General features: G+C 42.0%; 1 protein-coding gene across 2 annotated transcripts; it reads right to left on the bottom strand.

Moving 5' to 3' along the window:
* Positions 1–135: 135 nt before the first annotated feature.
* Positions 136–15108, bottom strand: fhl1a (four and a half LIM domains 1a). Of its 2 annotated transcripts, none has more exons than XM_084041178.1 (6): positions 14999–15108; positions 3532–3713; positions 2766–2943; positions 2428–2597; positions 1846–2032; positions 136–920 (listed from the first exon to the last, which is right to left on the bottom strand). In XM_084041178.1, the coding sequence occupies exons 2-6, from the start codon at positions 3685–3687 to the stop codon at positions 766–768; spliced, it is 846 nt and encodes a 281-aa protein (XP_083897304.1). In that variant the 5' UTR covers positions 3688–3713; positions 14999–15108; the 3' UTR covers positions 136–765. The 2 variants fall into 2 exon arrangements, with proteins under 2 accessions (XP_083897304.1, XP_083897303.1); XM_084041177.1 differs by lacking the exon at positions 14999–15108 and adding an exon at positions 7907–8065.
* Between the last annotated feature and the right edge of the window lie 909 nt (positions 15109–16017).

Raw genomic sequence — 16017 nt, forward strand, 5'->3', positions numbered from 1 at the left:
TGTGACGTCCCACATCCCAATTTTAATATAATGTGATGTCCCAAATTGTAAGTGTTGAATTAATACTATATTAGTGATTACTACTCTTTCGCCATTTTTGATATGAGCATTTAAAAGGACAACGGACAACTCGGATCATGATTTCCTTTCATTTATTTCATGTTCCAGACTCTCGGTTCACTCCAAAAAGCATTGTGTAAAATTAGTAAAGCCTTGAGTAGTATTAGTTTATATTGCAGGAACAATGTTAAGCGATGAAGATGTTTCTTTTGTGTTAATTGCTCACACCAAGTATTTTCCAATAATCTATTCAGAGATAGGCCTAACATATTTTACAGATAAGATTCACAAAAAAAGAATTATGCATGAGTGACAGTAAGCATGTAAAAAGCACAGTATTTTCCTTGGAACTATTCCAGTAAGGCACTGAAAAGGGCTTTGCTTAAAAGGCAGCACAACATTCTGAATTAGAATTGATTAATATTACATATCACAAATCCACAAAAGAAAACCCACTGGTACATTAGTATTGACACTGAAACAGACTGCAGTGTCCTATTGTTACATGTTACTTATTTGTTGAGCTTAGTGCATACTTTGTTGAAAGCATAATTTCAGTTTACACTATAAGTAACTACAATTAAACCCCCAAATAAGGGTTAACGGGGAAATCATTTTGAGCTTTTTATTTTTCAAAAGCAGGTACTGTCCAAAGAAATTCCCAAATTGTAATTGCTTTGACTGTTTCCGCTTAAATGGTTATCCTCACACCTTCTTGGCACAGTCGGGGCAGTAGATATGATCTCCGTTGATGACAAACCGCTTGTTGGCCAGGGAGAGGCTGCACTTCTTGCAGTTGAAGCAGTATTCATGCCAGGCGTAGCCCTCGTAGTTGACCACATTGGTACCATGGCCAAACCCTGCATCACCACACGCAGGAGAGAACATATGTCATTCAGGAGTAGGGCTTTGCCCCATACACCTTTACTTTTTTTGATTAATTGAATAATGGAGAAGAGTGTTTTTTTTACAAATTGACAAAAAAAGATGCAAATAGAGTTATTTTAATACTTTGTCGTACAACAGTGTCCAGGGGTGTAAAATTTGGATTTTGGTTTTGCTCAAAACATGATACTGACATACTGTATGTCAGTATCATATGATACTGACATACTGTATGTCAGTATCATATGATACTCACCATGATACTGACATGATGTCAGGCCCTGTCACGATAACGACGCGATACTGAGTCTGACCACAATACTGACATTATACTGACCATGATACTAACGTGATGATGTCAGGCCCTGTCACATCACTAGACTAGCTCAAAACAAAACAGAATGCAGTTCACAAGTATGAGGCTCAGCCTATAATTGACCATTGATTTGATTGATATGCTGCATGAGTGTAAAGTGTTTTTTTTCTGAAACTTAATTCAGCTAATCAAAGAGGAGCTGTGATCAAAATACAGTACTGTTTGAGAATCTATTTGAAAACTGTATAGCCATAATTGTTTGAATGTTAACAGTCCTGAACTGTTTTGAATTAGGAGAATAAATCAAATTCAATTTGAAAAAATATATATAGAATAATAATTGAATTTGGTTTTAAAAATGGCACATACTCTGCTTATCAAAAATACCACATACTGTCGCCAGAGATTAATTCATAACTATGCTGGCAAAAATATGCGATCGTCAGAAATAAGTCATACCACTTTTGTCCTCAATGATGTGAAAGGAAATGATTACCCAATTATTACACACATAAAAATCATACTACACTATTATTAACTAGTCTACAGTGCCCTCATGCTATGGAAATGCCAACTAGTAGTACCCGTGATAGGGTTCTTGCAGCCATGGCACTTCTTGGCCACGTCAGTCTTGTAGCAGTCCACACAGTACACACTGTCCTCATGGGAGGTGAAGCGTGCTCCGGCCAGGGATTTCTTGCAGGTACGGCAGACGAAGCAGTCTGAATGCCAGGGCTGGTCCTGGTAGCTGATCCCTCCAGAGGTGATGGGCTTAGGAAGACCAGAGGAACACATTCAGCTCAATCTGAAGCATATACACTTGTTTAACCATGAATCGAAACATATTTTCTCTCCTAGATCGAAGTTGGTTTAAGCATGGAAGTATCAATATGGAGGGGACAGAATTGTGCATGTTCAACAGATCATTCAATGTCAATTAACAAAAAAATACACCTAAGCATATGAACCCTAGTGTCTCTTTTCTCAGGTGAACATTCTGTTTACAACACGTCGTACTGCGACGCGCTGTGAGCTTGTCGATCTGCTCTTTTCAGTGAAGATATTTAGTGTAGAGAGAAAAAAGGAGTGGATCAAGTATAGGCCCTTGGGGCACTCAGTTAAGTATATAGGGTTTAAGTGGTCATGGTCATTATCATTGTTTCTACCTGCTTGCAGTGGAAGCATTTCTTAGAAAACTTCTTGTCATGGCACGGGGCACAGTATATGTCATCACCCTTGGTGAGGAAGCTCTGTGTACGGATGGGCTCCTTGCATTCAAAGCAGGTGAAGCACTCCTCATGCCAGATCTTGTTCTTGTACTCCACATTCTGGGATCCTGAAAGATAAATACAAATAAAAACTGTCTGCAATGCACAGCTGCGTACTGGATCAAGTGCACTCGAACTGCTATAGCTAGGATGAGAATTAATGGGGGTATTGGACAAATACCAAATAAACTGAGAAGATGACTACATAATTTATTGCAGCGAAAAAACAAACCCACCTGGCATCACCACCTTGTAGCAGCCCTGGCACCTGTTCCCGTCCTCGCGGGAGCCACACTTTCCACACATGATCTTGCCATCATCCCGGGCGCTGAATGGCTCATTGGCCAGCGGCGCGTAGCACTTGGCACACTTGAAACAGTCCTCGTGCCAGTAGCGGTTCTTATGATGCAGCTCCTGGACACAGAGATGTGGCAAAGGGTGAGGAGACCTGACCCCTCAAAGCCGTCATACAGTATATGTCCCATTCAAATGGAGGTTGTTTACTCATCATCTGGACTGAGGCCTGTGGCCAGAACACTGAACATCTGGTAGGTAGCAAAGTGATTTGGGATGTGTTAAGCCGTGAAGCCACTCAGTGTGGAACAATATACGGAGCTGGACAGGATACATTACATATAAAGTGTTTAAGTGTAATTTAAGCAGTAACTGTCCACCATTCTCTCGCATGTGTGACTGAGTGGTGAAGAGTTTCCATTTTGGAGACGGAAGCTCCTAATGGAAGAAGAGCTGCTATGTGGCAGAGGCCTTTGTCAGAGAATAACAGCCGCCTGGCTTCAGCTGAATTCATTTGACTATATACAGTAAGAAGAGTTGTGAAAACTAACTCATACTATCACTCTTTTGCAAAAGGTATCTAGGTATCAATCAGAGTGTCTCTACTCTGGTTTCATTACTCACTCACTCACTCGCTCTTCCCTTCCCTTCCCTTCCCTTCCCTTACTCACCCACTCCCTGACATATTCAAACATGCCATGTGTTCACCTTGGCATCAGCGCCGATGGGGCGGCGGCAGTCAGCGCAGGTGTTGGCGCAGAGCTTATCAAAGCATTTGGTGCACACGTGCTTGTCATCCTTATGGACGTACTTCTTCCCGTGCAGGTTGTCACGGCAATAGTAGCAGTCGAAGCGCTCGGTCATGGTGGAGGTGAGATAACTCTTGGGACCTGTAATCACAGGAGAAAACTTATTTTAATGACAGAGGCACAGGACACAAGATTTCTCTGCAGTTTCTTTCCCAGTGGCATTTCAACTAGCTCTTGCACCACAGCTCAAGTTTTGTGTTGACCCTGAGATCAGGAAACCCAATCATTTTTATTTATAGTTTTTTCTTTTACTGTAGGCGATTCAATAGTTGAGTTGGATGTTGCATGTTAGATGCCACATGGGGGCAGTGTTGCCTTGGCATATCACTGACTACTGCACCATACCCCCAGGGATGACTTTTTAAGTGACACTAATTCTTGACACATTTTTTGAATAATTATTTTCTGCATTTGCTGATAGTGACAGTAAAGAGGATTTGTCATTGTAGCAAAGGGCCTCGGTCAGCCCAGACCCTGGGCTGCAGCAAGAACTTCTTAGCCATATTGGGTAGGATATGTGCTCTACAGGGTGAGCTACCATTTGACAGAACAATGCCCAATTTTCACACTTACAGCATAATCTGAATTGTGTTCCATACAACATAAAAACGTTAAACACACCAACACAAAGCGTTTATGCCAGCCAGAAAGTGTAGTTTACAGCACATGCTGCCCAATGTTTTCCATGTAATCAGACACAGCAAGACACAGGCTGTCAGGCTCCGACCAGCAGCATACCAAACAACTGAGCGAAGTGTGTGGAATGTGTTGGGATGTCTGTCTGTCTGTCTCTCTGGTTGTTTTGGCCTATGGTCACAGACAGTGTGTTGGACTGGGCTCCACAGGGGCGTGGGGTTGGCTGGTTTATCAGGGTCTGACTGGAAAGTTGATGTTATATAATTAGAAATACTGGCTCACCCCCTACATAACCTTCTCTCTCTCTCTCTCTGTCATGTTTTGTTTTTGTCTTGCTTGTCTGTGCTTTGGTCAGTGAGTTTTATAGGCCAATAGACTAAACAGCGTCAAGTACTGCTAGTTGCTTTTTTAGTCAGAAATGTAAACAGCATGTGGTACAGTATGACATTAACCCATTAAGACCTGAGGCCGATTCTACAAATGCCTTCTAATTCAATGGTTCTCAAACGTTTTTGTGCCAAGGACCACCAAAATGATATGTATTTGGCCGCGGACCCACCCATCTGAAAATGTTTTGTGCCAGGGACCCCCAGAAGAGATTTGCGTAAAAAAAATATCTAAATTATTCAAAACTTTTCAAACGCTTGCTTTTCAAAAATTGCAGATGTACAAGCTCGCAGCACTGCACAAAGTGACGCGCTGTGAGCTTGTATATCTGCTATTTTTGAGAACCACTGTTCTAAATCCTAAAAAACTTGTGGTCCTATGTACACACATCAACATTCCTGCATTGCCACCAACAGCTGGTTCACAGGGAAAAGCCATCTTCCTGGACAGATTGTGTGGTGAGCTTAACCACTTTAGCCCTATATACTTCGTTGACTGGGGTCCTGCACGTGGTCCCCTCCTTTTTACCCTCATCACCAAATCGCTTTGCCGAAAGTAGGCGATCTACAAGCTCACAATGCGTCGTGTCGCATACTGTAGCAAATGGTTGTCCGCTTGTTAGATTGGATATTTTTGCAGAATGTTCGCCTATTACAGTATGATATGCCTAGAATAGAAAGCTAGGGTTCATGGGATTAAGCAACAACAACAATGTTCTCAATACCAAAGCTTATAGACTGTCTTACAGCATGTCAGACAGTGAGTCCCTTACAGCAGTGTTTGTCGAAGTTTTCCAGGAGGTCCCCAGCAAAAGTATAGCATCAATATCAGTTTAACCACTTTAACCCTGGATAATATAAATTGGTTATTTGAAAATAGCCAATCTACAAGCTCACAACGCGTCACATCTGTAGATCTGCTATTTAAAATAGAAATACATAGGGCGTATTTAATAGGAATATACAGTATTTGAAACACTTTAACAGCACACATTTTGTTTGGAGGTCCCTGGCACCAAATATTGTCAGATGAGGGTCTGTGGCCGATAAATATTGATTTGGGGGTTGACATGAAAATGTTTGAGAACCACTTACCGAACGACAAACGTTGGTGACATCATTATCAGCTCTTATAGCATCTTAATCCAGTTCATTACAATGGAGGAAACACTGAAATACCATTTTGCTCTGGTTGCCATAGGAACACAGCAAAATATGTCTTAGCTAGCTTCGAAGCTATTTGAGTGGGATGGCGTAAACAGCCATTTGCATGAGATGAGTCTGCAGGGCTGAAGCATGTGGCCCCTGCCTCTGGGCCCAGGATCCGTGAAAGGATGACCGGCGAGGCCTGTCTGCAGCTGTTCCATAAGGATAAAGATTGGGCCGGGCATTGAGCCCTGATGAACACCCCCCCCCCCCTTTCATGGGTCCAAACAGTCCAACACAGTCAATCTTATCCAATCACACACGACAGTGATGTAACATTAGTGCAGTTAGCCAGAGCGAAGATCAATTCTAAATGTGGATTGCTTATTTTAAGTGCATTGACCTTCCAGAGAAGACATAAAGACCTTTGTCATGACTACGGAGCCCATGCATCCATTGTGACTTCGGTTGAAGTGTGCCATATATGATTGCCCAGTACTTTAGCTCTAATCCTTTCTACAAACAGTCTGACAGCTGCCACCTCAAAAACAGCCATGGTATGCACCGTCCACTCAGTGGACCGCTGTAGTCCCTGTGGGGAGGGGAGAACGTTGGCATCAAAAGGTCAGTATGGGACCACTTTGAGCGGTGAGTCAGAGTGGCGATGCGATGGACATGACATGGAGTAGATCAAAGACAAGCATGATGCAGCCAACATACTGTATCACCCTAAACAGCAGCTACAGTATACAGCTATGTCTATTAGATGTAATCTCATAGGTGAATGATAAAGCAGTAACCAGCTGTCTTCGTTAGAACGTACAATAGGTCTTTTACTTATGCAATTTATTCCACCACCACCAGTCAAATCACTGCAATCCAGCACCATGTATAATATAAACATTAGAACTTGCTGTCCTGTTGAGAATCTCAAGAGAGTATGTGTTTTGTTTCAGCAATTACAATTAATACTTAAATGCAACGAAAACATATAAACGTTATAAACGATAAATCCCTGAAAGCAATATGTAAAAAAAAATAGGATAGGATTAAAAGATGAAATTCAAGGTTGCTGCAGAATCTTACTCTCTCTAGGTGCCTTTCTTTAAATTAGTTTTTACTTCATTGAACCTTTTTTCAGCACAATGAAAACACACTGGGGCTGAGCCCTCATTTGAAACAGCGCAGAGTTACAAAACTAAGGAGGAAATCAGACGATACAACTCCAATTAAAACGACTTAAACCCTAAGTGGTGGTCACCCATCCGGTCTATCCTTTGCCACCTCCATTTTTCCCTCTACACCAAATGCCTCAGGTGACGATAGCCGATCTATAAGCATAGCTGATCTACAAGCTCGCAACCCGTTCCAATACAATGTGTTGGAACGAATGAAAGCTGCTATTTTTGCTAAATGTTCACCTATTATGAAATGCCCAGAATAGGGATGCTGGTGTTCAAGTGGTAAAAAAAACGAGTTTTGTTGTAAGATAACTGAAGTGGCGAGAAAGGTAGTGTCCAAGGTACTCTAATATCAATCCAGGAACCTGATGCACTACATTCAAATGCATTCAAAAGTCTTTCCTAAATCCAAAGAAAACCAAGGAACGTGGAGCTCAAGGTACTCTGCTGACCATGTTTTATAAGGATTAACCTTCTTCAAGTTTTCAAATATCAAGTGAAGGACAACCATCCAAAACACAAAAGAATATTATTGTGCAGTTTTTCATTAATACCCCCAGAATATAATACTGTACATATCAATATAGGGTTCCAAATACCATATCATAGGGGAAATGTTACACTACTTTCCACCCATCCACCCATCTAGTCTTTGAACCATGGACTTTGTAAGGAAGGATGCATGTGCATTGTGTTAATTTACACCCAGCCACAGATTCAATAATCAGGAGTCAGAAACTATAGAGAGCTACAGAGTTATGTCATAAAATCAAAGCAGTTTCAAAAAGGAAATTCTCTAAAAGGAGAAAAAAGTACCTTGGCCAGCAGCACATAGATCTCTGCTTTGGCACTGGGTCATAACACATTTAAACATTTTATGAGCATCTCTGAATCACCACTGACATAAGCATTTTTGTCTCTTTACCTGAGTGCCTGAACGTCATGTTTACTTCCTGTAAGCAGCGAGGGAACAGAGAAAAGTTGGGAAAACAAAAGCAGCAATAGAGGAGGATAGAGTAGCATCCGCACAGGGTCAAATTTGTAGTGCCCTGCACCCCATTAAGGCACAGTATGGGGCTGTATATACTCCAGACTCTGACCCACACCCCAACACCAACACACACCCCCAGGCCCAAAACCAAATCCAACCTTCAGTCCTCCACTCCTTTTTAGGGAATGCATCAGTGGATTCCACTGCTGTAACATCAGAAGGTAAAAAAGAATGGGCCAAAGGTTTTGAATGAGAACCGCCAGGGATAATAGATACTCCCACTGCCCCCATCACCAAATGCTGTTGAGGTCATGTTGGGATGACATGTTGGATCACTTAACATCATAAGTCAAATCATATGGATGACTCACTGTCATTTGACGTTCATTGAGTGAGTTGAGTTTGTACTTCCAAAATCACCATGGCAGTGTATGTGTGCGTGTGCGTACGTGGCATGTGTGTGAATGTCAGCCTTTACATAAGGTGATGAAGCTATGGTCTGCCCAAGTTCTCTTTCAACCACGCATATGAAATGGCGACATTGAAAATGCGGCAGTGGGGGAAAGAAATGTAGTTTCAGATGTTATTTTCAGCAATGAATATTTCTCTCTTTGACGTTAGCAGTTTGGATTCCAAGGGAGAATATTTCCTTAAAGAAGATTGGATCACGTCCATACATTCCTCATTCAGACGGCAGACGCACAAGAAAACATGGATTTCATACGCAAAGGAAACGCAAGGAAACCTCAATATCTCACTGTAAAAAGCATTTTCTACACCCGTCCAAGGCGTCCATCCATCCATCCATCCATCTATTATCTATCTATCTGTCACACTGCTTTCAGCCTGCTATTTGCAATCCAGTACAACAAAACAAAATTGGCCTTTAAACTCAGGCAAACTCATAAACAAATTTGAATATACAATCATATTGAGAGCAAGCAAGCAGAGGGGATCACTAGGCTATAAACCTGAGCAAACACAAAAGAGTGTGTGTGTGTGTGTGTGTGTGTGGGGGGGGGGGGTGATTCCTTAAGTGCATCTGGACATAATTGCAGATTTGATTTGGTCCATTACTGTAGGAACATTATTTGTCTTTCAATAACTGTCCACATTTATAATCTCTCACCCAATTAAACTAAACCCACAAAGGCTAATTAACGAGCAGCACGGCGCCATGGTGGAAGAAGGGAGGGCCTGACCCGAGAACATTCTTCCCACGATATTTCCATCACTCATTTTAAGAATTTGTTTGCCTCAGTCTACATCTGCCCCCCCCCCCCCCCCCCCCCCCTCATACCTCATCATCGCTGTTGGCCAGAAAACTTGTAGCTCCATATTTCGTCTTTTTATGTTTTCATGAATTCATTCCATATTTGATACTTGTCGCTCTAGTCTACAAGCTCGCAAGCCACAATGTGACACATGGTGAGCTAATAGATCTGCTATTCTCATTCATTTTGAAAAAAAAAAAAAAATCACCATTTTTGAAACATGTTGAAGGTTGAAAGTGGTGTTTTTTTTACATAAATATTAAGTATTGATGCACTTATGCTTAATGTAAATATTAATGCTTGAGACAAAATAATAACTACGTTTTGTTTGCATTTCCTGAAAAGTGTTTTGGACATACAAGGTTTCTTTCTTTAACTCCTTTCTCCCTCCATTTAACTCCTCTGCTGTCCTCTCTCCATGCTTTCTGCATGTATCCCTCGTCCCAGCAGTTGTTGTGTCAAGTAAATGTGTCCGTGGTTTCTATCCCTCATCAGTCCTCCCTTTCTGTTGTTCATCCTACATGGACCGGGGCCTGTCTGGCTTCACATTGAGGGGAAAATTGAGAAGAAGTGGTTGCCTGAAAGAATGATTATGTGAATCATGATGTCGTGTGTGTGTGTGTGTGTGTGTGTGTGTGTGTGTGTGTGTGTGTGTGTGTGTGTGTGTGTGTGTGTGTGTGTGTGTGTGTGTGTGTGTGTGTGTGTGTGTGTGTGTGTGTGTGTGTGTGTGTGTGTGTGTGTGTGTGTGTGCGCGTGTGTGCGCGTGGGTGTGTGTGTGTATACTACTTTCTTCCAAATCCTCACTAGGATAGATAGATGAGGTCCACGTGCTGGCCCTCACAAGAGCCTGTTTTATGCTTAGGGTACTATAAATGTAAAGCAAAAAAAGTAAACAAAGCACACACAGCTGGACATGAGCATGCTCTTCATCATAAGGAAAAATAAAGTCTGCACACTGGATCAAGCTCCCACAAGTGAATTATTGCACTACCATCAAGACGGTAGTAATTGGTGGTATTTCAATAAATCACTTGTGGAGCCTGATCCGGTGTGCAGACTATATTTTTCTTTTTGAAGAGTATAAATGTAGTTAATGGAAATCAACCCGAAAGTCCACATAAATATAGTAAGTACAAGGTGTGTGTGTGTGTGTGTGTGTGTGTGTGTGTGTGTGTGTGTGTGTGTGTGTGTGTGTGTGTGTGTGTGTGTGTGTGTGTGTGTGTGTGTGTGTGTGTGTGTGTGTGTGTGTGTGTGTGCGCGCGTGTGCGCGAGCATGTGTGCATGGGTGAGTGCATGTGCTTGTATATGTGTTTGTGCAAGTGTGTACATGGTGCATGTGTGTTACAGCACGTTAACAGTCTAGTTAAGTTGAATCCTTTGGGAGGGTTCCATTGAGCCTGATGACCAGAGCTGTCCTGATTTTCAACTCATTGTGAAGCAGGGACCACAACCCTGACTAAGAATCAACCTGGGCCGGGGACCACTGTTGTCTTGGGTGGGGATAGGGGCTAAGATTACTTTTTTTGGAAACACTCATGCATTCCATGTCAATGCATCACACTGTTTCTCAACCAACGGTCCATGGACTACTAGTGGTCCATGGCATAATTAGGCCTGCAGGTGGTCCTGCAGGCCTCAACCAGGCACTTCCCCTTCTTGAGATTCTAACTAACTAATTTCTTGACCTCCAACTTCCCAGTAAATTACTACATTGACATGTCATCATCGGTCACCAGGTCATTTGGTGTACTGTTTCTCAACTAGTGAAAAAAGAAACATGGTCAGGGACCACATGCAATACCTTCACAGACCACCAGTTGGAACCCCCTGCGATAGACAATAGACAATGAGGTTGGAGTGCAGAACACATCTCAACAGCGGCCCTGTCCCAGGCAGAGCCAATTGAGGCAAATAGCTCACAACATTACCATGAACATAACAAAGAAGAAGCTATAAATACTGAACGTTCAGAGGAGCTGATAGGTAGAAGGGATTTCCTGGGTTAACAACCTCTAGCGCAGTGGTTCTCAAACTTTATAATTCAATGACCCCGCATAACTCTGAGAGCGTACAAATGGAACCATATGGACCCGTCCATTTGGTTCCATTTGGTTCCATTTGCAGGCTCTCAGAGTTACAGGCCCACAAGAGTCCATTTGGAATTGGAACCCCCTCAACGACCCCTGATGGTCCATGACTGTACCCCACTTTGAGAACCACTGATCTAGTGGAGCAAGGATGACATACAATGTGTTTTGGGGGGAAAAAACAATTTATTTGCTTAGACATAAACGTCTTCATGTTGGCGGTTTTAGCTAATGATCAAACGTGTGTTCATGTTCCCATGAGACCATTCAAAGATATCATCAGGTCTGGAACATGGACCTTTTGTGAGGTATTTCCTGTCTAAAGTAGCAGGTTGGGAACCAGGCTCACAGGAAGTCTGGACTTGAAGCTAGCAGGAACTAGCGAGAGGTCTCTTGAGCATCCCTGGAACAAGTACGTAATCCCCACTCCCTTCTCTCTCTCTCTTTCTCTATCTGAGTCTCTGTCTTTCTACTGTTACCCATGGAAAGGTTGCAGACACGACACAAAAGACCAGTTTATGTATGCGTGGCCCCATTTCTCTACATGGCCTCTCGCCCAGAGCAGCAATCTGACTCAGTCATCCTCCATTCCTGGTTAGCAGACCGACTGACAGAGCGGTGATAAATAGAACAACCTAATCTCTGTCAGGGGAATGGAAAGTGGCGGTGACTCACAAAGGCATACAAACAGAAACAAACCCTGCACACAGGCACACCAACACTCACCATCACACAGCTGATGTACGACACTATAACAGCATGTTTCTAAGCAGCAAGCTAGAAGTCAGGCTGCGGTCACTAGACACAGACAGAGGTCAAAGTCGTGTGACTTCTGGCTGGTCGAAAGTGCACTGACACTAACCAAGGGACATGGCTTTGATAAGACACTGACATGCACGCACGCGCGTGTGCACACACACACACACACACACAGATAAAAATGTTACAGTGGGCCAGCGAACACTTTTATTCTCGTTGGTTTACTCGGAACCATGACTCATGGTTCTCTGAGCACAGTGATGGTCAGACCCCTCCTGATGATAAAAGGCTTGTTCTATTAGTACACAAAAAAAAGGCTCATCTGCATTAAAATTGTCCATTAACCATAATGAACCATAAAACCACTATACTCACAGTCTTGCGTAGCCAGACAACTATTCCACAACCACAATCTCTGAATGCTAGATAGTCTGGAACTACACCTCCCGAAAAGAATATTATACTCAGGACAAGATATGTTTGATTGGCACTGATATATTACTTAGTTATTGCCAGTGTCACACAGACCTAGCAGAATGTCAGAACAACTGAAACACATAATCGTCTACTAGGTGTTTGTTTACCACCAACACCACCCTTCCACACGAGACCAAACCAGTAGACCTACTGTAATTGTATTGTTTTCCCACTTTACTATTTAATGAATGGTACCATTCAATTTTTCTCTCTCAGAAGAGCATACATGTTCAAAAGTTGGCCAAGCGTGTATTTGAAAACACATCTCTGAAAATACATCTGGGCACTCTCAAACAGTTCTCTCCTCTCCTCTTTCCTCTCTCTCTTTCATTCTGATTCTTTCTACATTTCTTTTCCTCTTGCCGTCTCAGACTCTCATTCATATCAAGTGCTTGTGTTCCAATTTCTCCGGATAAAGAGGTCGGAGCTGAGGACGTAAAGTTCTCCCTCCACATGGGAGAGAACGCTGCTTCAGCCAGCCAGCCAGCATTGCCAAATTAGGAATCGCAAGAGGCCATTGAGCTTGCTGTTTTCATGCATTTCACTCATCTACACTCAAACACAAACACCCTTCTTTCTATCCATCTGCTCCATCGTCCGTCCCTCTCTCTCTCTCTCTCTCTCTCTCTCTCTCTCTCTCTCTCTCTCTCCCTCTTAATCTTTCCTGCAGTCTCTTTAACTCTCTCTCTCTCTCTCTCTCTCTCTGTCTCTCTCTCTCTCCCTCTCCCTCTCAATCTTTACTGCAGTCTCTCTAACTCTCTCACTGTCTCTCTCTCTTTCTCTCAATCTTTACTGAACACTCTCTCTCTATCTCTCTCTCTCTCTCTCTCTCTCTCTCTCTCTCTCTCTCACAATCTTTACTGCACACTTTCCTGCACTAGAATAAACAGCTGGGACAAAAGGTTCCTTCATGGACATTCTGCTATCTCAGGACTTACACATGGCCTGTGAGAGTACACCTCACGGGCCATGTGGTTTAGCAGCTTCCTTGATGAACTGACATTTTTTCTCATATTTATTTGTTGTTATTATACACCACAGTGATGTAAACTGTGTGCATCATGTATGGAGCCACTGTTATAAGTTTTGTACACAGGGCCCAGACTAATAGGCTACTGTTCGTTTTACATAATGACTTGGGTCATATATTGTCATATAAAGATATTTCACATGGAACAGATTATCTTAAGTAGTGCCATAAAAATATATAAATAGAAGCAGCAATAAAGAAACAAACATGACATCATTTAAGCTTCTATGGGAGGAGGGAGTGTGTTCTCAAACTTTACAGTTGAGTACAGAGTTTTTAATGGCTTTTTTTTTCAGCCCAGAAGTGATGTCACACTGGAACCACAGAATAAGGACTTCATCGCCAGGTCTCTTTAATGACATCATGCATTTGGCTTGTTAGCTGCCCAAGATAGTTTTATTGCCCCTTTAACCAGAGAAAATCATTAGAGAGGACAGGGTAAGCTACAGTATGGTTTGTTTTTAATAGTTTTAAGCGCTAGATATCAGGCACAGGCACTATTGATGGCACTGGTAAGCATGCAGAGAAACATTGTCCCAGTATTAGATAGCATTCAATATTTTCATTGGGGGGATGAAGAGTGCATGGCAGATAGACAGAACAGACATTACTCCAACAAGTCTCCATGCATGCATTAAGCTCAATTTGCAATAAGTAGCCTACATAATGCAGTAAATGCACAGGCTACAAGGTGAAAATCAACCACTTGTCACAGCCAAGAAAGAAATATGAAATTAATAGGCCTATTAAAGTAGCCACAGATTATTTTTTATTGTATAAATTAAACTGCGATACAAAGCTGCGTCACTCAAACCTGTCTCGCAGCACTGTGCAGTCTGACTCTGTGCACATTGGAGACCTTAGAGCAGTGGTTCACTAACTGTTTAGCTCAAGACCCAAAAGAGAAATTAGACGTTTTTCCAGTAGCCTACCCAAACAAGTGAAAATAGCAGATCTACAAGCTCACATGTGAACTTATAGATCGGTTATTTTCACTACTTCTTAAACATTTGTCTAACTAATGCATTGTCTTAGATTTTTTAAAAATGTATTTATTACATTATTTTGAAATTATATATTTGTTTTGCTTAAAAAACAAATATGTTCTAAAAGAAAATGTAGGAAACATATTTTCAGAGATATTTATTTACCCCTTAAAATGTGTCCGCGACCCACAAATGGGTCCCGAACCAGTGTTTGGGAACCAGTGCCTTAGAGGCACCCTTTCACACCAATTAACGCTGATTAGCTACTACTCTGATAATACGTATTAAAAACACACGTGCGCGCACTTAATAATAAACAACGTCAATAATTTAGCGTGATTCTAATTAGAAGTCAAATAACCAGAAATAGTAGCACAAGAAAGACCCTTATTGTGTCTTTGTTCTGGACTCACCTCTATGCGTAAAGATGTGCGCCTTTCTCAACACCAGCTGTGCCTCAGATGGATTAGTCTTGGAGGTGGTACCTACTCTACTCCTCTAGCTGTGTCGTTGACGTCCCTTAAAAGACAGAGAGAGGGGAGGGAGAAAAACTCAAGCAGGATATGATCCAAACCTTTGTACGCTATCCTAAACAATGACCTCAGCCAGGAATTTACAAGCTCTTATACAAAGCGTTCTCATTCGCCTTTAGACTAAGTAAATATTGTAATGTAGCCTACAACTTTTAAACATAAAATGAGCAGCCTGATATCCTCTGAAAGGCATAAAGGTAAATCAGCCTATACAGTTTATATGATTTTTAGCCCGATGTGCCACTCGCCACCACGTAAGATAACCTATCAATTGATTACGCTCCGGCATGCTGGCACAATTTCAACATCATGCTGTGTTCACAAAAGATGGACCAACGTACTTAAACACCTATCTCATCCAAGTGTTCCATATTTGCGCTCACTTGCCTCCTTCTTTGGTAATGAATAAAGTAGAGAACTTCAAGATGACTCACTCTAAACCTAGAGTAAATACAAACTCACCTATCATTTTAACCACTCACAGTGCAGTTCAAAATACACAATCATCATCCATGATGATTCAATTGTTATTATTGCAAAATAATAAAACAAGTAAGAAATAGTACAATAATAAATAAATACAAGTTTAATTATGGAATGATATGTTTTATATGGCTAAACATGGCTATATTGTGTAATTAGGCTACCTGGTGGTAGAAAGGCCCCCCCAGACAGAAGTGGGACGCCTGTCTCAATAGGTAAGCCTCAGGGGGTTGATCAGAGGCTCTGCCCTCCATCACAATCCCATGCACTCACTATTTTGACTTTACTTGAGTATATTCCAATTTCTTGATACTTTAGGCCAGTAGTTCTCAAAGTGAGGTCTGGGGACCCCCCAGGGGTCCTTGGAGCTGTTCCAGGGGGTCCCCTTTAAAAATTGTTACCATGGCTATTTCAAA

This window comes from Gymnoscopelus microlampas (genome assembly GCF_963454915.1).
Source record: "Gymnoscopelus microlampas genome assembly, chromosome: 18".
NCBI classification, from domain to species: domain Eukaryota; kingdom Metazoa; phylum Chordata; class Actinopteri; order Myctophiformes; family Myctophidae; genus Gymnoscopelus; species Gymnoscopelus microlampas.